Source organism: Anguilla anguilla, chromosome 5 (assembly GCF_013347855.1).
Source record: "Anguilla anguilla isolate fAngAng1 chromosome 5, fAngAng1.pri, whole genome shotgun sequence".
NCBI classification, from domain to species: domain Eukaryota; kingdom Metazoa; phylum Chordata; class Actinopteri; order Anguilliformes; family Anguillidae; genus Anguilla; species Anguilla anguilla.
This window is the reverse complement of record NC_049205.1, coordinates 20,402,476-20,426,918: the sequence shown is the minus strand read 5'-3', so window position 1 is coordinate 20,426,918 and position 24,443 is coordinate 20,402,476. Positions and strand designations below refer to the sequence as shown.

At 40.9% G+C, this 24,443-nt stretch overlaps 1 protein-coding gene across 3 annotated transcripts in view; it reads right to left on the bottom strand.

Moving 5' to 3' along the window:
- Window positions 1-24,443, bottom strand: part of ccdc33 (coiled-coil domain containing 33) — an 81,189-nt gene that overhangs the window by 35,044 nt on the left and 21,702 nt on the right. For all 3 annotated transcript variants that reach the window (XM_035416616.1, XM_035416617.1, XM_035416618.1), the window contains exons 5-9: window positions 18,985-19,148; window positions 9,086-9,225; window positions 5,392-5,501; window positions 1,408-1,509; window positions 362-453 (exon numbers count right to left, since the gene is read on the bottom strand). In XM_035416616.1, coding sequence (XP_035272507.1) covers window positions 362-453; window positions 1,408-1,509; window positions 5,392-5,501; window positions 9,086-9,225; window positions 18,985-19,148 — 608 coding nt within the window. The remainder of the gene's footprint in view (window positions 1-361; window positions 454-1,407; window positions 1,510-5,391; window positions 5,502-9,085; window positions 9,226-18,984; window positions 19,149-24,443) is intronic.

Below are 24,443 nucleotides of genomic sequence, written 5' to 3'. Positions count from 1 at the left end.
GATCAAGCAACCAATCAGTACATTTTTATTTTTTCATAGCAGAATTTTCAAATAGGTTGTCACACAGTGCATCACAGTTAATATTAAAAAGGGAATTAAAAAGCTGAATGTCAGTCTGAGAATCGCTCACTTGCTATTTTATAACTTAAAATGTCTAAAGATGTGTAAACTACAGTAGTGTTCACACTAACACATGGTTTGTGTGTACAAGTAAAGTCCATTACAAGGTACAACTAATTTGTACTGTCCTGCACTATACTGAGTTGCACTGCATTGCACTGTATTGTACTGTATGGTGTTTATTGTAATATTACATTGATGTGTAGTCTCCCCCTCAGGTGTTCAGCTGGAGGGTTCTTACCTGTAAGAATCGTAGTCTGGGACGATGCGCGCCACGGCAACCAGAGGACCCGCCGGCTCTCTAAGGGGCCTCTCCAGGGCCTGCAGCAGCACCTGAAACCATTTCAATAATAGAAGAGAACGGAGGGCAGAGAGTCACCTACACCTGCCCCTCTACATAATCTGTAATCACAGCGAGCCTTCCAGCCTCTGAAAGCCAGCTGACCCCCCACGCTCCGGCATTTAAACTCACTTTCTGTTCAATACCTCTTCCGGCATGGTGTGCATCAAAGAAATAATTCTCAATTAATGGGAGAGTGATTTAGTTAGCGTCATCTTTCATCTCATTGGAAAAGACACAAAAGAATGGATTTCTCCATTGTTAAAGCAAGAGACAGACTGTTAAGACCCACTTAGAACAAATTAATTTAATATAATGGTTTTTCAAAAATGGGAATGCTTCCACTTTACATCTTTATGGAACACCAGAAGCTTGATTTGCAGGGATAAGTGCTTTATAATTCACTCACTATTCTCGGAAAAAAAATTCAAAAAATGAGACACACGTGATAAAACAGGTATTATCAGAAGAGTAAGCATATCAAGTCTGCTAAGGTTACTGCCTGGATCCTGTTTTTCTGACATCTAATACGCTGTTTCAGCTAATTATACTGGCTATTATTCCATGGTAGGGCCCAGGTCTGACAGTACTGTAACTGCAAAGCAAAATGTTCAGAATTAATTCGCCAGAGTTTATATGGATCAAATAGGGATTGAAAGCACTCCATCAGAGTAAAATTAACACTAAACATTTAAACTCCTGTTGTTAAATACACACCACAGCAGATGCTAATGTGATTGAGATTTCATTTGATCTCATTATCATTATTATTCAAGTGAAATCCAGAGTATTTATTCCGTATATTTATTCCACCTAAGCAACTTGAATGTTTAAATACACAAAGTTTTTACATGTTGTTTTTAATGTAAGCGATTGTGTGCGTGAGAATAAATACAGTGTGCTGTATCTGAAGCAAACTCCTAAGAAGGTTGTAAAACTTGATTCACCTCAAAGCCGGTGAAGGAAAAATGGGGCAGTCTGGGTAGCATGCTGATCCGCCGTACCAGGGATACATACAGCCGAACTCCCTCAGGCACTGAGCTGTGTTCCTGCACAGAGGAAACAGACCGATAAATGGCGATAAATAATAAATAATAATAGTAATAGATTGTATTTATATAGTACTTTCGAGCTCATGATCTCAAAGTCAGGCCCTTGGTTTTAAGACTTATTGGAAGGATGATTTTTTTTAAAAAATGTCTCACAACAGCAGTACATATCGTACATTCAAAATAATCATCAGAACTGTGAGCACACACCTGTGATGCCCAAACTACCACTTTTACACCGAATGTTATGTCCCAAAATGATTTTTGTAAATGTTATTACTGTTACTATTACTGTCGGCAGCCTTTCACCATTGGCATGTGAGTGTGTGTGTGAATGGGTGAATGAGAGGCATCAATTGTAAAAAAGCGATTTCTGGATAAAAGCACTATATAAATGCAGTCCATTTACCATTTACCATGTTCCGTTAATAAACTGAATTTCAATTTATTTTCGGAATTGACTGAAATATTACAGAATTGGACCGAACTCTGTGTAACCCTTACCTCTGAATAAAAAAAACATTTTTTTATTTCAGATTTTTCCTTAAGCAAATGGCTATATCTGAAACAAGCTCTTTCAATATTCACTGAACCAGTTTGTTCCACACATTGTAGATAGAGTGTAGGTGTATCTGCTCTTGAGAGAATGATAAAAACAGAAACGAAAGCTTTCAATCTTTGAGCCTGAGCAGCCTGTCACTGTGCGGTCGTTACAGCTCAGGGCCCCCTCGACTGTCCTCCATTAAAACAACACGGCGGCTGTCGATTTTTATGGACAGTGTAAATAACGGCCAACCCCGAGAATCCCAGCATGCAGCACGAACCGTGATAGAGGCCCAACCATCGCACTCATTGTTCTGTGACAGGTGTGCTTGCAGTTATAGCTCTCGCATCCCAACCAATGAAAGACATGGACTTCTCTGTGTAATTCAGCAGTTTCCAATTTTACAGTAGATATACTGTCCCTTGGGTGAGTGGAAGGGGGGGGGTGCCATAAATTGCATTTTATAGTCACTGGCCTATGAGGGTCCATTAAAGCTTTCTTGTCAGTCAAAACTGATTACCATTGAAGTAATTTCAGATTAACCAGGACACAATGCCCTTGAAGAGAACTCGGTGAAAGGACCAGCATGTGTATTTCACACAAATCCACTCTGCTATTCTTTCTCTGACTAAAAGGGCCAGACCTTTCCACTTTGAGCCCTCCCCAACCTCTCAAGGGACTTGATGTGTTGATCTGCATATTCTGTACCACTAATCAGAGTGACATAGCAAAATATTTGGGATATTCATTGAACTAATAACATTCAGGGCTACATGTTCTGCCTGGCGCATGGCGTGTTGCAAGCTGTTCCTTATTTAGAACCAGAAAATAAATAATCAAAACAAGTGTATTTAAAACAGTGGTTCCCAAACTCGGCCCCTGTGTATGTTGGTTTTTGTTCCAAACTTTTAATAGGTTAATCATTTTTCTTGATGAGGTACTTTGAAGGTTTAGAGGGAATATTAACTGTCCTAAGTCATATTATGTCTTATAATAGCTTTGCACACCACAAATAATAAAATTCTCATGTTGATATAGTGTTTGTTGTGTTATATTGCAACCAATTAAATGAAACAATTAAAACTTAAAATTAAAGACTGAGGTGAATCAATAGGTTCCTAATTGGTGAAAGTGTGGACACCTGGCCACTAAAACGAACAACCTGGAAAAATTCTGTTTCAGTAATATTTAGAGTCATTCTGTCATCAGTGTCAACAAACTCCCAGGGATAACCTTTCAGAAGAGACCAGGATTATGCCTGTAGTCAAAACGGTTCAAGAATAGAAACTTTTATTTTGTTTGTCATTTTCAGGCTTGTGTTAAAAAAGGGGGGAGCTACAGAAGGGGTTAAACCGCCATATCAAAATACTTTTTGTGAAATCACAGAAGGCAAAGTAGAATAAGGCTGGAGATTTATTTTGTGTTGGAGTGACTGAAAAATCAATTGCAACGAAGTGTAAATAATGAGATGGGGAAACAAAAAAAGCAGAAGCTCTTGCATACAGTATTATTGGCAGAAAGAAGGTCATCAATAATTGATCCTTCCTCTGTCCCAGGGGTGAGTTCCAGGATCAGTCTGAAGAGCAAATCAGAGAGGATTGTGGGAAGCTAGCCACGTGTAAAATCATCCACACTCGACCCATATGGCCAGACAAGGCTCAGTCACCTGAGGGCTAATTCTACCTCTAAGTACAGAGCTTCTTAACCCGTGAAGTCTAATTCCATCTTGGTTTCATTTTAAATTACTTATTTGCTTTTGGCTAACTTGCAGGCTACACCAGACAAACCTGTTTAGAAGTCCATCTACTAACAGGCTGTCCAATATGAGTAATATTAATGCCATCAAAAAACATTTTATGAGTTAATGTGTAACTTACTTTTGGTAAAACAAAATGTCTGTGATAACAGAAGGGATAATCCTCAGAGCAAATGTTGCAATACAAGGCTTTGGTTATGTCTGAAGGGATATCTACTGGGGCAAGGTTGAACTTGGACTTGATAAACAACTGCCTGAGTGGCACTTTAATTACATTTAATTTGCCTTTATTAACACAAGATTAGTTTAAAATCCAGTACCAATGCTAGTCTGTAACTGAGCAGGTCTCTCTGTCAGTGTTCCTAAAACACAAACTAGTATACTGAATTCATAATAATTTTACTGAAAAGAGAGCAATTTTTTAATTGAAATAGAATTTACTCAACTGCAATTTTACCTCCAAGGAAGTAAAGAACATGGCTTAGTCATGGGTTTCCCTGCACAACAAATAACCCCTCCCCCCTCCTTCAGCCAAGCACATGTTCAGTTTAATTTCAACCCTCCCAGGACTCCATATCCCACGCTACCCCACAGTGCTCCATTGACTCCCATCTTTGCAGGTGGCTTCTCTTTGTTATCGTATAAATAGAATGCATGTGGAGTCTCTCGAGTTTTGGGATAATGCATCACATGGGGAGAAAAGCATTGTAGGACACCAGAAGTGTAGAACCAAATTGCATTTTAAACACTCAGAAATATAAAATAATATACAAGAACAAAAATTCATAGACCATTTCCCACAAGTATTGGTAATCACCAAATTCATGTTTACTTGACTATGAACAAGTGTCTTCATTTTGAAGCCATGCACATAAACTGGATGTGTGGGCCCATTGGTAACCACTGCCAAAAAATATATTTTTACACTAATTATAGATTTGCATTGGCTAGGAAGACATCTTGTTTTAGGGAGGCTTGCTTTAAAATAAAAACCAACCCAGACACTCCACCCACAACAACATACAGAATTCCCTAAAGGAATCACATGTAACCATAGGAACCACTAGACTTTTGCGGTGCTAATTTGTTCCTTGGCAATCAAGAGCGACAGTAGAGTATATGAGTAGCTCAGATGACGTGAGAGTCATTTCTGTTGAAAAGAGGTGGAGTTGACAACCTTGCCTTCCACTGTCTTTGTTTGGACTGAGTGACAGCTCTGACTGTTGCTAAGGACACAGCAGCCCAGAGAGGAAGTGAGAAGGGGCACAGAGGGGTGTTTCCCCTGCCTGGACTGTGCCACTTAACAAGGCTTCACCTCCCATCGGGAAATAACACATTTAATTGCCTTCTCATACGCGTGGCGAAGAGGACTCCCACCACCTTACAAAGGACAAAGCCAGGAGTTGCTCTCTGGGAAGACCTACACAGAGGTTGTCCTTCAAACAAGAACTCAAATAGATAGCAATTTAACATCACCATTTTAATGGTGTTGATGCTTCATGGGCCACAAGATGGGGGGGGGGGGGGGGGGGGCAAGGTGCCCAATCAAAGGCGACATTGCTTCTGTGTTTTGAGCGCTCACCTGCAGGAGCTCCAGGTTGTAGTGGTGAAAAGGTACCAGATGTTCCGCTGGGATTTGGTAAGAGACCAGCAGCTCCCGGCTCTGACTGTCAGCTACACTGAGGGTCAGCACTACAAATTCATGCACACACACACACACACACAGGCACACACAGGGGCACACACACACACAGACAGACACACACACATACACACACACACACACACACACACAAATAGCACAAAGAGGAGAGAGGCAATATATTTCATCACCCATTATTCAATTACTTGGTAACTCAATTAAATGTCATTTGGAATTCTTTACAATATAAGGGTATCAAAAATTATTGTGATTGTATCTAATTAACTACAATTAAAACAAATTAACATGATATAAGAAGGTTATGGGCATGTGGAATGCTATGCTGCTAACTTTTGGTAAATGTCTCTTATTAGTGCCCCATGTTCATTGGAAGATCACCCAAGTTCCTTTGTCCTTTCTTGACTCTGCTCCAATAAAATCGAAGCAAAAGTCTAGGGTGTGGGGGGAAAGTGGGGAATGAACCTAAGCCAAACAAGAGTGGACTATGTCGGCCAGTCACTTGTGACGATATCTCAGCCAATCACCTCCTACGATCTCGGTTAAGCTCCATTAAAGACCACCGTGCTATTACTGTGTCACTCAGCAGTGAAATCACACAGCTGGAAAGATCAGGCTAGCCCCCTGTAATAACGATCAACCAGAAAAGGCACTTTCAGAACGTTGAGACTCAAAGAACAAGGACCCGTAATTTCACATGTGCACAATTTCACAGCACCTCCACTCTCAGAAGAAAAGGCAGAAGACACACATTCAGATTCAAGCGCAGGGCAGCAAGCATGACTGAACATCAGTGATGTAGAAAGGACTGTATGTCCCCCATGTGTATTTCTGGCCCCTTAATAATATATGCAAATGACCTTAAACACATGAAAGGGAATGCTCATGCGCAAAATGACTTCATTTTGTGCCATTTCACTTTTCAGCCAAAAGCTAAAGGTCAGACTGAACAAAGAAAAAAAAGAGATTTACAGTACACATTTTAAATGCAAAATACACAGATCATATGCATAGTCATAAAACTAAAGCTAAGTTATTTTAATGGATGTAGATTCATCCCTGTCTCTCCTGTGGACTTCATAAAGGTATCTGCTGTTAGAGGACAGACAGGAGAAGACAAGAAGGAAGTGATGTGCTTCTTCTTCCTGTCTTCAACCACAGCTGGAACTACCATGCTACCAGTTCTGTCATGTGTAGAAATTTGAGCTACTCTTAGAACAGAATTGGCATAAAAACTTTTTTTTTTAAACCAATGTGTTCATTCATCTACAGACAGGTGACAAATTAAAGGAAAAACCTAAATAAAGTGTCATAATAAGGTGTTGGACCACCACGAGCCGCCAGAACAATTTCAGTGTGCCTTGACATAGATTCTACACATCTATTGGAGGGAACACCATTCTTTCAAAGATATTCCCTCATTTGGTGTTTTGATGATGATGGTGGAGACCGCTGCTGAACACCTTGGTCCAAAATCTCCCATAGGTGACTGCAAAGGCCATAGCATATGATTCACATCATATACATACTCCTCAAACCATTCAGTGACCCCTCATGCCCTGTGGATGGGAGCATTGTCATCCTGGAAGAGACAAACCATTCCAATCAGGATAGAAATGTTTCATCATAGGATAAAGGTGTTCCGCTGAACTCCCTCACTGCAGGGGTCAAGCATTCAGGCCTGTAACGTTCTCTTGGTGTATGCCACACATGCACTTGCCCACTCGTCGAGAATATGGTGAAGGATGACTCATCTGACCATATCACTTTTTTCCACATCTCTGTAGACTAGTGTCCACGGTTTTTGCACCACTGCACTCTCAAATATGCATTCATCTTTGTAATGAGGATTTTATGCACTGCAACTAGTGCCTATGGTTTTCGCACCACTGCACTCTCAAATGTCTTTGTTAAAATTACCAGGACGAGGTCTTTCAGCTGAACAGCACTGGTTTTTAAAGGTTTTTAACATTAAAGGCAGAATTTTGAGTGCCATCTCTGTCCAAGAGTCTGTCCAAGGCTGAAATTCTTATATCCAGTTCTTTGATCTCAGCCTCATTCTGCACTCTCCTCCTGTCCGACATCTGTCTGGGTCTTCATTTCAAGTGGCGAAACAATCAATACAAACTAGTGCCTTTTACAGAGTAAAGCGGTACTTATGGAAACATACAATGCAGTGCAGGTGTTCCTTTCATCTGTAATTGTGTGTGTGTGTTTGTTTGTGTGTGTGTGTGTGTGTGTGTGTGTGTGTATTTTTGTGTGTGTGTTTTGTGTGTCTGTGTGTGTGTGTGTGTGTGCATGCATTTCTGTGCATGCAGGACGTTTGTGCATGTTTGAGTGTGTGTGTGTGTTCATGGTTTTCTGGATGGTTGAATTAGAGTGGCCATCTCTATGGTTATACACTTTGTTGAACGTCGCTCTGGATAAGAGCGTCTGCCAAATGCCTGTAATGTAATGTAATAAGTGGCCATCTCTCTGCAACTGTAGCTGAAAGTGCAGCTGCTTGGATGTGCCTGATTCGCCTGCTTGACCCTACAAATTACTTTTTCCATTCTTCCTTTAGGAGAAAAAGCTTTTATTTTAAGAATTGCCTCATTTTTCTGCTCATAATTTTGAGTCCCAAACGAATCTTGTATTGCTAAGGGTGTGGTTCTGTGGAATAAACTGTGTACTGTGATGCCGTGCTCTGTGAGTCATCTGCATTGATCATTCCTCACTAGATCATCACTATCATTGTGTTTTCAATGCACGAGAGGGAAAGTAGTCACACCACGCGATGAAAACTGCATTATTGACCCGTGACACATGATTCATCCTTGAAGCTGTTTAAAGGGCCTTTATTGTATCCTCATGAAAAAATCTATTTAAATACAAAAAAGAATGAAGATGATGATGGGTGATTATCCTAAAGTCATCATTACTGCTCTAGGCCAAATCGCAATTGTAACCTTTTTTATGACCCCCTCCCCTTCCGCCATAATTTGAAATGCCCAATTGCATACATCAATGCTCATTTCTGGAACCACTGGCGTCAATTAAGGTGAATGCAAGCACGCAAGGCCCAGCACCACTTCTAATCACACCTCAGTCACACTCGCACAGAGAAGAGTCAGAGAAAGACAATTTACCTGCAGCTTAATAGATGGAATTGCAGGCGCTTGATTTACCAGTAGGGGTTGCTAGAGAGTAATAAGATGCAGATCCCTGCTGACTGAACCCTCCCTAACCCTGGACAATGCCACCGCCAATTATGGTAGGGCTACCGGCCATAGTCAGCATTGACATGGTCGACCTCAGGCCACAAGGCCCATCCATGCACAAGAACATGAATTGTCCCTTCAACAGATGAGCCATTTTTAATGTATTTGACAGGAAAATGTGTGCCATATTTTTCCCATGTACATGCATTCTGTATATAGGCTTATAGTTTTTCTTCCCAGGACTACTCTATTATACAACACAAGGCAAAGCCTGTTAAAACCATATGTAACACAAGGCAAAGCCTATTAAAACTATATTATCAGATTGAAATCTCCCTCTGCTTAATGAGGTGAAGATGAAACACAGTGCAGATAAAAAAGCGAAAGCTCCCTGGGAGCATTTCCTGCCAGCTCACCCTCCCCCTGGGCCTGCTCATCCTGCAGCTCGACTGTGATCTTCTCCCCCCAGGATGGGCAGTGTGTGGGCTGCAGGCTGCAGTGGGTGACCCCCAGGCCTCTCGGTCCATGGGCCTCGTCCTTCACTGTGCCACACTTCCTGTGTAGACAGACATGTGGGTAAACTAATGAATGAATCTTCCAGACGCATGCTGATATGATGCAATGATCCAACTGCAAAATAGAGGTTACCCTGTTCCAGGAGGGCCATATCTGTTTTTGGTGTCTGCTTCCACCCATTACCCTGGCTCAATGAACTGATTACCTGTATGTATGCTGGTTCAATCATAGATTAGACCACAGTAAAATTTGTCAAATAGAACCACAAAAACAGCCTTTAGCTGTCCATCAATATGCTATAAATAAGTTCAGCTAAAATGTTTTTAAAACAGATTGGGCCTAATGAAATGGTCCAAAGCAGGAGGTGGCATGAAGTCCAGAAACAGACTCAGCCCTCTAGAAACAGGGGTCCCCACTGCTGCTCTAAAGCTCAAGATCAGGGCTAAAACACCTGATTTAATAAATCAACTGATTATGGTCAGTCTTGGTTTTTGTCAGTCATAATTTTTTAATGAATGTGAGGATGGGCAAACCTCTCCAGAAAAACAATCAACTGGCATATAATTGTAAGAGTGTGTCAAGGGGGGCTAACATTGAAACCAAAATATAAAACTGCCACATCTGTAATTGAGATCCTGTCGAAGACCATGGATTTCACGAGTGACATTTCCTAGTGCCATATACTGTAGCTATCAGCACTACCCCTACTGAAGACATGTTAACAGAGTTGTTTTTAATTTGTGTTAGTGTTTTAGTTGACTATATATTACTAACTTAGGTGTTATAGCTAATCCTAAATCATCTTTGAGGGAGGGGGAAGTGGGCATGCCCCCGGACCCCTCCTCAGCCTCCTGTTCACTTTGTGAGGGCAGCACTGTTAATGAGCAGGGTGCATGTGCCTACCCATCGCAGGATCCGCTCATCCCACTCCGCCAACAGAGCCGGTCCCTAGGGCAGGCTGGGTAATTTGATGAGTGTCACCGCCTCTAAATCTGTGGATCCTGATTCAGTGAACACTCCTATGTAAAACAGAGGCACCTTTTCTCTTCTCCACCACAAACACACCCCCCTTAGCAAAATACATTAAACCCAGACTCACTGTCTTGCAACACTTCAAAGGTTCGTGGTAGTGCCAAAGGTTAGTGGTGTTTAGGCCAAACCTTCAATTGGTCTCTCCAACGCTAACTACCTGCAGTAAACACCCACACCCCCTTTACAGGTCATTGGCTGTTCATCCGTTTGCATTTTCTGCCTTCCATGGTATCCTAGGTCATTCAGTTCTCTGCTAACCTTCCTACCTACAAGGTTACAATGAACAAAAATGAAGGGCTTGGCACAGGAAACAAAAACGAATGCACACTTTCAGATATAAGAATGAGATTTTTTCATTTATTTATTTATTTATTGGGAGAGGGTGCTTTACCCTGCTAGTGTCTTCCAGCGGAAGTGTTTTTACTCTTTTATCAGCACATCGTCAAGCTATCCCATTTTCCTGAGACTTCAGTCGTCATGGTCAATTTTTTACTTTTATTTCCCAGCTTGACGCTCCCCCTCCCTCCCCGTCATAAAACATGTTGAGAAATGTGAGTGACAGGGGGTCCTAGCCGCTCGCTATTACGCCACACACACAGGGCAAAACACAAGATCCAGAAATGAACAAGCAGATTCAGCCGTAGCAGCTTCCTCATCTGTCCCATCTCACCACACCCCAGGGTATTGTGGGTATTCACTCATCAGCCTGCAGTGTCCTCAGATTGCACTGCTGCCAAGTACCATCTGGCAGTTGGGAAATAACTATGTTAATGTATCCTTGGATGAGTCTGTCTATGTCATACATTACAGAGACATATACAGATATCTTCTATCAGTCTGCTCTATATGAGACGGGGTCGAGGGGGGGGGGGGGGGGGAGGCGGGGGGCTGTGGAGCCCATTCATCACTAATCTGTAGGTAGCACGAGGGCATATGAGGACAAAAGGATGTGCATCAGTTCAGTAGAGAGACATTCCTTGTGGCACAGAAATGACAATTCAGTACTTACAGTTTCATCATTTTTTTACTCAGTGCCTATCAGCAACCTACAGGAATGCACATAAGGTAGGTAAACGTAACAAACCAAAGCCATAGTTAAAAGCAACATTAATGGAGCAGTAATGAAAGAGCAATAAGAGGTCAGATTGAACCGCCTCTTCCCTTCTCTCTCCTCGGTTTTGTGACAAGCGCCCCACCTCAAGAGGCAGTGAGGCAGTTAAGCAGGGGATAAGGAGGAACAGTGAACCAAGGGGCTCATCTCCGATTCCTGTCTGCATCGATGATGTCACTCCTTTAACAAGGAGGGACAAGTCGATCCACATTAGCATCGCTGCGGAACTGGCACCCAGAGGATTCACCACTGCTGGGAAGTTGGTCATTAAATCTATGTTCACTCCGCCACGGACATTACTGAGTGCTCCCGGTGGTAAGGGGTCAGCTCTGGCGGAAGCCAAGAGTTTCTTTTCCACAGCCAGGATGATACTTTGCTATCAGAGCAATCTTTTATATGTTCTTTTAAAAGCCACAATCGGGTTTTCAGCCGTGCCGATTCAAAGGCATGCTTCTACATCTCCTTGTCATCTTGTCTGGCTTTCAGACTGCCCGAGACATAAAGTGAGATCAATCAATACCTTTTACTTTGCGATTATGTGAATTAAACTGTAGCAGAGAGCATTTCCCAACATCAGACAGCAGTTTTGATGAAACAAACACAGCTGCAAGATATCAGGTAACTAGGCAACAAGTCACCACACAAAGGCCGGACCTCATTACGATTATGAATTGCTAAATGGAGGAAATACACCTCAATAGTACTTTTATGTTGTTTGTCCATCACAGAGGTGTGCTTCCCGCAAAAAAGAACTATTTAACTACTACAAAAATGATCATTCCCAAAAATCAATGAAAACATGCCCACAGGAATGGGATTAAACTTTCTCAGTTATTGACAGCAAATAGTAAAATGTGACAAGTAATAGTTAATGCTTAATTAAAACAAAATCTCAATAATTCATTTTTGAGGGCAATATAATTTAAGACACATGTAAAGTTGAACCAATACAAATATTATCGATTAAAAAAATTATTCTGGTCGCAATGGCAGGACCCAAATAAAATATTACAGTGTGTTTAAGAGTATAAGTGTAAACCCTCCACTCCTAGATTCCTTGTTTATCCAACAAAAATAGCAAAAAACCAAAGGCATTGTAAAGACTCAAATCTGTAAAATGGACACAATCTGTAAAATTATATTGCATACTGAATATGTAAAATCGTCAAGGAATCTGTTAAATGCATTCATGAACCCACCATTTGTTCACAAGATTTGTGAAAGCAGGAAAATGCAGCGCCAGAGCGAACAGACATTTGAAAAGCAGATGGGGTCATGAATTATTTATTGTTATTGATTTTATTTTTCAGCCATGGCTGTCCAATTTGTGATCTGTGATTTGAGACGATGCACACAATAATAAGGCTACTGTGGATACAAAAGCAAATACACCTTGATTCATTCAAATGATTAGATCACTTGAGCATTTTGTGGTACTGATGCCAATTTATGATCAACGCACAAGTACAGTACTTAATAGTTTTGGGCAGATAATTTATGGTTTCAGAGATCATTCTGACAACTAGTGTAGTGCCTATTAATTAATCCAATATTGATTTAGTTAACTTTAGGCTCCAATGGTTTGAAATAGACCTACAGAGTGTTAATTGAACTCTCAGCAGACAACATTTGGTCCCACTCTGGAACGTGGGACCAAATGTTGTCTGTTAAGAGTTGAATTAACACTTTTAGTGTTAGAGATGTATCACAACTCTTGCATCAGCATCTAAATCTCCTGATCCTTCTATTGGGGTTTTGGTCCAAGTAAAACTCTATATAAACATAAACAATGTACTTGCAGATTCTTAATAACCCCCAGAACACAGTCAATGGGATGATATAGTTATATATGTTAAAACCTGTAGATGGACAGAGGCACTGTAGAGCTGTTTGGATCGGCCTGTCTCTCCTGACCTGGGGGATGGACCCATCTCACCCTCTAGTCTAAAACAAAAGGGCTCTTCATTTACCCCTCTAAATGCATCATCAAATCTGATACATTCACACCACCATCACTCCTACCCCTAGACCCCTTTCCACTTCCATTCAGTCCTGAGACCACCCCCAGACAGCTGGGGGATAAAATTTTAATAAAGATCCACTCAGACACCCATTCCACTCCACTCCACTGCTCTCCAAGTGGAGCCGTTCCTCTGTTGGCTGCTCACACATCACTGCTCTTGATTTGTGCCCAGGAACACTAATCAGATTGATTTCAGGGGGTTGGGGTGACCCATACCTTCTGATGCTCCGGGTTAGGACTGGCTCAAGGAGGAAGCTACAATTTGCATGAAGATGATTAAGCTTCCAGCTGATGGTACCAGGACTCTCTTCCTCTTACTCTCCTGTATCCATCTCTCATTCTCCCACAACCCCCCCACACCCCTCTTTCTCTCTCACTCTCTTCCCTGACCCCTCATGTCTCTCTCACCCACCATCTCACCCTCAGCTCTTTCCCATATTCCATCATTCTTCGCTTGCACTCTTCCTCTCCAATGCCTCCCCTACTCACCTTCATTCTCATACATAACAACATTATCAACATTATTTATTCTTTAATTTCTGATGGTCTTATTGAATATACTGTTCCTTACAGAACAATAAAACTCAAGGCTGTTACTGGTTGACAGATTGTCTGTTTAACACGTAATTTTACATATTTTGTGCACTTTTACACAGCTGTAGCAGAGCAAGATCAAAATTATGTCCTCATTCTTGGTGCTCCAACTGAGACTTAATGTATGCCAAAATGAAGGACATCTAAATTTCAAAATTTGCCTACCATGGTTTGATGTCCTTCTGCTTAAGCTGTCAAAACTCCATTATTATTTCAAAAACAGCAACAGAAACAGGCAATTCAATGTCAATTCCAATTTCAATATGGCTTACAGGAGCTTCTAAAGGATGTCTGAAAAAACGACACAGGATTGTTATTGCACATTTTAGAGCAATACATGGCTGGAATGCTTTCAGCCTGAAAATGTCCTACTTATTCTCGAGCACAGACCTCTTCACTTCCTCAGCAAAGAAAAAGTACTGTCACACAGGCACTTCTGGGACTGCACTTTTCTGGAATAGCAAGTGGTCAGGGGTCAGAATGTCAACAGGACAGCCAGCCATATAAGGACTGAGTCAAACCAACAATTTATGAATGATTTATGAAAGATTAATTAAATAGGTAAAAGGATCACGAGGCACAGGACAACTGATATGGTATGATTCCCTGTCAAACAAAAACATCAAGATCCACATACACAAATAAAGATCCAGCACACACACACACACACACACACAAAACGCATACACATCCACGCACATACACACAAATACATACACAGACACACAAACACACACACACACACTCACAAATAGACATACAAAAATACACACAAACACACGCATGCACTCACACACACACACACACACACATACACATACAGTGGGCCTCAATATCCAGGCCAACAGCACAGAGACCACAGCTGTAGATTAACTGTTGCCCATGAGTTCTGTGCATGCATTTATAAACTTGTACTTATCTCCCTGATAAGAAAAACATATCAGAGCAGCTGAGCTCTCTTTGGCTGAGGAAGCACGCAACCCGCAAAGCTTTTTGAGTGCGGTCAGTCAAGAAACAAGCTAATGGATTACCCAATCAATAAAGACCCAGGTGAAAAGCTTTCACTCATATATGAGACCAGCTCTCCATTAGTATAAAGGCTGAAACTGATATGAATATAAACGCTGGCTGTTAGAATAATTTCTACTAATGCATATTGTGAGGATGGGCATTGGCAACTATAGACAGTCAAGAACATTCCACTTTTTGGCTGTGCTTTGGCATAACATTTGGGGTCATTGTACAGCTACAAGATAAAGTGCCGTCAAATGAATTATGAGGCTTTTGGTTGGATGTTTCACAGATGAGGAGGGAGCTTTGGATGATGAGCAATTCCTTTCTTTCTCCACACTTTCGTCTTTACATCACTTTGGTACGGGTTAAAACTTGTCTCATCTGTCCATTACACTTTGTTCCAGAACTCAAAAGTACTTTATAGTAAACACTAATCAGGCTGTACTGTTCTTGAGGCTAATCAATGGTTTGCATCTTGCAGTAAACCTCACAACTGAAAGTATTCTCTGGTCATCCACTGGTCGTTTGCTACTTCTGAGTTCACCAGTGTGTTCATGCTCCCTAACAACATATCAAACAGTTGATTTTAACACACCCATTTTTGGATATCTCTATGATTCATTTATTCAGATTTTTCAGCCCCGTGATGCCCTGCTTTACTGGCATTGACACTTATTTCGTCCTCATGTTGAGAGACAAGAGCAACAGATTCCACAACTAGAATCAACTCTGAACCTTTTGTTAGCTTTCTTGCACGTGAACTAATGTTGCAAAGACATACAGCTGGCCAAGAAACAGCTGAGCATCCAACTGTCCAATTACTTGTGTGATACGTAAACTGTAAACCATGCAAGCCACTGGAAGTCTCTGTAATGCTTAAATTTGAACGTAATGATTAGTATTCAACGCTACCAATAATACAGTAAATTTCAGAAGAAAAATTATGTTGTTACCACCCATTTCACAAGACCTTGTGGGACTGGTCCAATGAAAATAAGAGGGAAAAAACAGGATAGCGCACATCCGGTGTATTGGGATTCTGCAAGTCCATTACCCTTAGCCCCTTATTTGGATTTGTAAAGGCACTCCCTCCTTCCAAAGTCTTTCTGCAGTCAGCCACGCATGCACTAACTGCCAACCACAGCGTGAAACCCTTCCCATCCACCATTCACCGTGCTAAAAGCTCTATTTATGGCAGTTGGGCCTGGACTTACATCAGTTAGCAGTTGGCACCCCATTTGTGAGCATGCAGAACCAGCTAAAGTTTAGGTGCACAATAATTTCAGACAGACAGCTCTGAAATTAGTTAAAAAATGGACAGCCATGTCGCTGTGTGTATTATCCAACATCCACACCATTGTCTCAAAGGAAAATCTTCTAAAACAATTCCTGTACTTCAGTGGGCAAGATAAAAAAAAAACATTCATTAAATTAAATTTTGTAATTAATTTTGAAGAAAATGTCATAGGTTTAGACTAAAGGTTTCCACCTGGAAAATGTTATATTTCCCTGGATAAGAACCTATTAATTCTTCTGTATATACGTGAGTGCACCTGCATATTCAATTTGCTAGCTGGGCTGGGATGCAATGATGTCCCCAACAAAATAGGGGTTTCATTGTTCCAGATTTATTTAAGCATTTAATATCATCATTTTCTGTTTGCAGCCTTATCCAGTAGTAACTGGGATCCCAAGCCTGAAGTCTAACCTTTCAATTTAATGTAAGCAGAAGAGACTACAACTGAGTCACGACAGGGAAAGGATATAATAATGAAACCAATGATTGACTTCTGATGAAAATCAAGTTCTCAGTGTGGTATGGCTAACAGTCAGCATTGTATGGTGTCCTATAGCCAGGGCCAGCCCTAGGATTTTGGTGGCCCTAAGAAAAGCATATGTCCGAACTGGGGGGGGGGGGGGGGGGGGGGGGATGGGTGGGTGGTGGTGCTGTTGGACTCTTCTTACATTACATTGTTACGAAATGTTCGGTTGCCATTCCGTTAAAAATGTATACTGCTAGTTCCGCGATTCACAGGGGATGAATGACCCTAACCCTAACCCCCTCGTGGTCGTGTGGCCCCCCCTACGGTTGTGGCCCTAAACAACCGCATAGACCGTTTATGCCACGGGCCGGCCCTGCCTATAGCTGAGGAATTAAATTGGTGTTATGGGTTGTTAGAGAACCATTCAGAGCCAAGCTGTGCGTATTAATAAAGACACCAGCAGGGGGCGGTGCTGATGCCGTTTTTCTGGCAGGGAGGACATTTGCACCCCACTGAGGAAAGATTCCGTTTGAGCTGCCTTTTTAGACTCCTGGCCGAAGCTGATGATGACTTTGTGATTGGACCGGGCTGGAAAAGGTCAACACCCAATCAGGAAAAGCCCAGCCCTTTGCCTCCAATCATTTATGACATAATCATAAAAAATGTCTTTATGGCCCAGTTCCCTGTCTGGTCTGTATTGATTTGTGTGAAGAGGTAATGTTAGCTGGCAGACTGGCAACCTGGCTCCTTACCCAGGATGGTTTATGCTGCTGGATGTTTACTCAGACAAGCTACAGACCATTCCTCCAGGCACAAGAGCATGAAACACTTGCAGGCTCTTGGAAATGCTTGAATTATTTATTGGCAGGAGTAAAAGACATTGCAGAAGCTTTAAATATCCACTCATGAAAGGACCCTCCGGCTGGCAAAAGTGCTATATAGCAATGACAGTACGGTCCAGGTATAACCAATTGTTGATTTTTATTGAGACTAAAATATTCAAAAGGGAAATCGTTTCAAATAGGAATTTGTGTCTAATGAATATTTGAAATACATATTTGCAAATCCCCTGGGATATACGATGACACATGCTGCTAACAAAATGTCCAATCATAAAATATAATGTATATTTTGTAAGAATATAGATGAAAGTTGTCAGTAATCTGCAACCATTTCACTGGTGCCTAAAGTATTGAATTATTTCCTGTAAAATATTCAACCCAGGTCTGATTAAGCTATTCATATACTTGTTTTTCATGCTGCTTTCGTGCGGCTGCTAGACAACACATACAGGACATTTTGCTGGTGTATTCTATCAGCAAGGATGCAACGTGTTTATTTATAGCTCGGGTGTTAATTACTCAGCACGTATAGGATCCCACTCGGAGGTCAGGCAGATGGCTGATCCAACAGAGCCAAGAGAAATACACCATCACATAGACCGTCATGGAAAAGGAGTCAGAATCAGAGCAGAAAAGAGAGAAAGAAAGAAGAAAACTGAATTCTCATGCACACTTAAACCAAGGCCCTGACTTGCTGTAGACAAATCAGTCATGGAAAAACACAAAGAAACAGAAAGAGAGAGAGAGAGAGAGAGAGAGAGAGAGAGAGAGAGAGAGAGGAGGGAGTAAGGGGTAGGGAGAGAGAGCGAGAGAGCGAGAAAGAGTGAGTGAGAAAGAGAGAGAGAGAGAGAGATTACCAGTGTGCACACTTCATTCTGCCAAGGTACTCATTAAAGGATCTCATGGCACTTATTTCACAGACCAGGACTACTGACCAGTGTCCTGGTTAAATTCCCTAAACTGTGCTGAGAATGCTTCATGTAAAACATGAAATAAGCACTGAGACTATAAAAATTATGAAATTTGGATATAAGATCTCCATAAGCCTTCTTAGCAACCATACAGTCAGACTAGTCATACTGATAAAAAGGTTTAAACACAGGCACACAGGTTAATACACGGTTCTGGCTTACGGTGATACGTCTCACAATAAATCATGTGTGTGGTCACATGACAGAATCCATGTGATAGTCTGGTCATGTGACAGCAGTCATGTGACAGTCTGTATTCATGTGACAAAACCAGAGTGGTAAGGTCTGTACTGGTGATAGAGCCTGATTTGTCAAGTGACCATGTATTCCCAGCCATGTGACCTACTATACTACTGTCTCAGTTCTAGATAAGCATGTTACCTGGTTACCTGGTTACCTGGCTACTCAGCTCTGCAGGAAGCCAGAATATTGGCAAGACAGGTACTCACACAATAACGAATGGGCGTGGCACCCCACCATCACTTCGAGGGGGCAGGCTGCTGGCTCCGTGCAGGGTGACTGTTATGGCCCCCCTCCCAGGGTAGGACACTTGCCAGTCACCTGACAGGGGGGAGCAGGAATCCTCATTCCTCTCTGGAGGCGTCTCAGTCACCTGTGGGGGGGGAGGGAGGGGGTGAATGTTAGAAGGCCAGGAGGGAGAAAGACAAGAGGAAGAGTAGAGGGCGAAAGGGAGGAGGGAAGAACGAAAGTGGGGGAGAGGTGGAATAAAAACAAAAGAGGGTGGGGGATGAAATTGGAGAAGGGCAAAAGAGAAAAGAAGAGGAAAGCAAGAGACAGGGAACACGTGTGGAGGGTAAAAGAGAAAGATGAGGATGTGGTTGGATAACTGCAGTTGTATCCTTACCTCAGGTACCATGAAAAATACCTGCTAAAATATGAATGTGAAAAATTACCAAGGAATATTTTGTCCAGTGAGTAAAGAAGTGGTTGAACTCATGTTCTATGCAACGTGCTGTCAAGGTGAATTTGCCTAACTCTTTCCAGCCTCTTCTATATAGACTGATAGGAAACATTCAATGACTTTTGCAAGTCTGTCTTTTCAGTAAATCGTGTAAATCACATTGTATGAGGGTTTCAGTTTTAAAAAGTAGCGAAATAATGTGCATAATGCCATGAACTTGACCCTTCCACAGAATGAAACATTCTGTCTAGAAGCTGAGCTGATTGGAGGAGTGAAGACCAAGGCTGAGCCTCCACATGTTCCCCATCACGCGTAGCACAAGTAACACTCCGCCTAAACTCACAAAAGCTTAATTCGTATGTAATCGCATTAGTCTCCCCTCTCGCCATCTCAAGATTTACGCAATATTGGACTTTCGTTTGGGCACTTAGTGGCAGTAATGCCGGTTTATAAGTATGTGCATCAAGAATTAAAACATCATTCTTACATAGCGAAACATTGCGAAACATGCATACATAGGCAACATGGTGACCGTCTCTCCGACAAAGGCGACGTGGCCTTGGCAAAGCCAAGCGCTACGCCTCAAATAAAATCAGTTCCTAGGCAACAGACGATCTTATAATACCCGCCTTGCTTCAGAAACACTTTCTGCGGCACTTGGCACCGTTTCAAAGCTTGGGGAGAAAAAGTTTTTTTTCTTCTTCTTTTTCACTGAAAATACAGCTCAATATATAAATAAAAGAATCACAGCATGAAGAAAGAAGCACTTATAATCTAACTAGAGTCTTTACAGAGAGAGAAAAAAGAGCACACCACCACAGTCTGCAGGATAAAGAATTTTTCAGCTTCTGTGTAATTTTTTTTTATCTTATTGTGAAATAAGCTTCTTAAAGACAGGTAGGATAATGCAGCAGTCTGTTGGCAGCATTCCGTGGCAAATTCCAGCTGAAATAGCCAATCGCAACACGGTTCTCAATCCTGCAATGTAGGATTGGGATCACAAGGCCATGACAACTTCCTTGCTGATATTCTTGGCCCTTAGCCTGTGAATCCACACGTCATAATCCATTCACATTCACGAGAGCCTGAGTCAATGCTCCCACACACAATTTCTGTTTGATAAAAGCAGCAATTTACACTTCTGCGTGAGAGCAAAAACATGGTTCAAAATTCTGCTCAACCATATGATAGCAGAATTCAGAATTCACTATTTCAGTTCAACAGTCAAAGCACAGAATTCAAATTCCTGTTCAACATCAACAGCACAGAATTTAATTAACACTAGGAGCGCTGTGACAGGTCATTTGACCTGTCACTGAGATATTTCGGAGTTTAGGATTTTTTTCATTTAGTTACTAGCAAGCTACATCATCCGCATTCACTGACTTTTCCTAAATATTTGTTCTTTACGTACCAGCGTAGTAGGAATGTCAAATTCCCGTTTGGAAAATGTTAAAAGCACCTTATTTCACTTCCGTGTGTGTTATAACAATGTTGTTAAATTACGGCCGTCTTCAGACTAAGGAGTCAGTTTTCCTTCACCACACCAGGAGGCGCAAGGATATACTTTTCATCGCGGTGGACACGCATTTATATTTGTACGAATGTTTTATTTATTTTGTTATTAGAAATATTTGTTTATGTTTATTTTGAATAATACATTATATAATGTTTTAAATATGTGATCTTAAAAAATATTTTTATAGGCTATTGCGTTCGTTTTGTGATCATTTGTTTATGCCTATGCCTTTCCCTTGTGTTCTGAAATCATAGCCCTACATTTTATTTTTACAGTTATTATACAAGTGGAAATTTCTAAATAAGGGTTAAAATAAAATTGATCCGTCTTCAAATGCATAAACAAATTTTTTTTTTTCAATTTTATGCATTATCATTCTCGTGCACAATGGCTGCATGCGACACGTTCACGTACAACAACAATGCTGCGTATGATATTGAAAAAACTAAATCTAAGCTAAAGAAACGACTACAATATAACAAGATAAAAATATATTCGAAGCGCTATTTGTTTCGGCTGTTAATTTGTTTATTCATAGAATATTACAGTGAATACGTCTTTTTGTAGGCCAACCCGGACGTTTCTTCCGCCATGGGTTCCCTCGGCAGATTGCCAATGCATTTTTCCAATAGGGATTTAGTTTTCTTCCGAAAATAAGACCTATGGTTAATTTATGCCTAAAACAGTTTCACGTTTTGTTTTACGAGTTCTATGGGTTCGCCGCTCACTCACGCTTAGCGTTCGACGCTCAGCGTGCATGCGAGCTAGTAAAACAAGAGTGGTTATTGCAAAAATGTGACCGCTCTTGTAGTTTCAATATAGAAACTTAGCCTACTTTTCAAAAGCACATGACAGCTTAGAAATCCACGGTTGACAAACAATCGTGAAGCTCATTTAGGCTTACGTTCACCACAAACCTTACTTTCGGCAGAAAACTAAATCCCCACGGGAGAAATCTGATGAGAACCCAATGCCAACTTACTTCCGGGTTTTAGGACTACAAACTGTAACACTATTGCAAAAACAATCTAAAATAAAGAAACCACTACAATACAGCATGATAAAAATATATTTGAATCATAGCGTAGTTTGTTAGTTTATAGTTAGTCATGGTTTGTTTCGGCTGTTAATTAGTTTATTTATAGAGTGTTTCAGTGAAGACGTCTTTTTGTACACCAACTCGGACGTTTCTTCTGCCATCGGTTCCCTCGGCAAATTTCCTATGCATTTATCCCAGACGGATTACGTTTATTTAGTGCACTTGTTATCAGTGGACTTTCTGTGAGTTCTGATCAAGCATACATTGCTCGTTGATGTATACACACACACACACACACACACACACACACACACAATATGCTAAAAAAAATTATAGCTGTATCATATCCTATTTTCTGTGAGGTAAAAATGTGACGTGACACATTTGGCTTTTGAGGGACCAGGAAATAGGGGACATTCGTTTCAGGGAGTAAAGGTTTTGGGGGGGAAAAATCATTGTGGAAGCACGCGAGTGGTGACACGATGTCCGGTTAGGCTAGGCTTTGCAGTTGCTATTATGTATAACTCCACAATTTTTTAAAAACATAGTATTAACCTTTAGGCTACTTGAGAGAACAATAAATGTAACTATTACATAGCCTACAATCAAAAATGATTTCTAAAATGTGAAGTGTCTTGTGATGTGTTCGTGTGGTGTATGCTGTTATTCCGTTGAGTAAACTAGTAATAAAAATCTTTTTTTTAAAACAGTAAACTAAATAGAAAAAAAAGAATAAAAATGTAGAAAAAAGTATAAGCAAGAGCGAGAGATTGTTGCGTAACTAAAAGTAATACAAGGCATACTTTGTAGCGTAACTAATTACGGCTAAGCAAAATACTTGTATTATTTTTGAGTAGGCTAACATAACATAATAATATTATGTGCCGGACAAATAGAACATTTTACCTCTCCCTGGAGAGATATCAACTTTCAAACATTCACACGTGGCATAAGTGAACCATTCTCAAGTGGGACATTCACATGTCAATCTAAGGGTAAGGGTAAGACCACTGATCTGTATGGGACATTCAACGCTCACCCCTCCCCCACCCGAGAACACAGAAAACTTCAGATGCTTTAGCGAAGCATGGCACAGCATGGTTATGCTGACCGTAATTTTTCACTTACTTAGAAACGAAAGCACATATTCATGCATGCACGTATAAAGATGAGACGGCATCTTGAGCAATGTGCTATCGACCGAACTTGCAATGTCAAATCACATGATGGCAAAGGCAGCTAAGCTTACAAACTCCGCGGCATATAGGCGACCAGCAGCTCTTTAGTTTGTTGGTCAGTTGGTCCACAAAAGTGTCCTCCTGTGGATGCATGCGCGGTCGCAGCTATTGCGGATTTGGGCTTGTTATTACTGATGTTTTATGTTTACTATTAACATTTAGCCTACTAATGTTTTATATTGATTTTCTTGTTTATTGATTTGATATCAATAAATACATTTGCTTATCCATAGATTGAATGGAAATTTTTAAATATTGTTTTCACAGTTGAAAATGTAGGTTTTGAAAATATAAGTTAGGTCTATTGAGGTGAAGTCTCCAATCGCCATCACTGGTGTCGTGAAGAGGAAGAAAATCACACCCCTCTGCGAAGCTGAACATTCACACCTACTGGGTTTGACTCGGGGCCATAGAGAAAAAACTATCAGCTCTGGTTTCGCTAAAGGCATCTAAAGAATTCAGTATTCTGGTGCTGGGGGAGGGGTGAGGGACGATTCAATGGATGAGCGTGAACGATCGTGCGTGAATAGCTGGTAGTTTTTTTGAAGCTATTATCATGAGTAGGCCTTTTAGGCCTACTGAGTAGTAAAAAGATAAATGCCCAAAACAAAGATACAAGTGTCACATTTTTACTTGTTTTTTAAGTTTTACTTATTTCTAGTCATAATAGGTTCGGACCTTGTTTCATATTCAAAAATTAGAGCCTTGCACGTTAGGAACTGTGTTAGAAGACTGCTCACGCTGTCTGCGTAGATGCAACAGCACATGCATAAACTATCGGGATGCGTTGCGTGGGAATATAGGCGTCTCTGTGCTTTACCATGTCCACGCAATCATTGATAGGGTTTATGGAGTTTATGAAACTAATTGCCCACATAATTACTATTCCACTTTCAGCAATACATTTACAGTTACCAATCGGGAGAAACAGGTCGCTACCACTAATGTTACTAATGATCGGCACATGTAATGAACAATTTTCTTACACTATCATAGGATTGACAGCCCAAGCAAGAATCACGTCAAATAACCAGGAATAAATGTATCATTATTTATATTCTTTTAAAATATTTAAAATATTGCGATCGTTTCGTTATCATCTCTCTAAAATGCATGTGAATTTCGTTTGTATTCCTACACAAACGAAAATCATAGTCCTACATAGTTATGCAAGTGGAAAAATTTATATA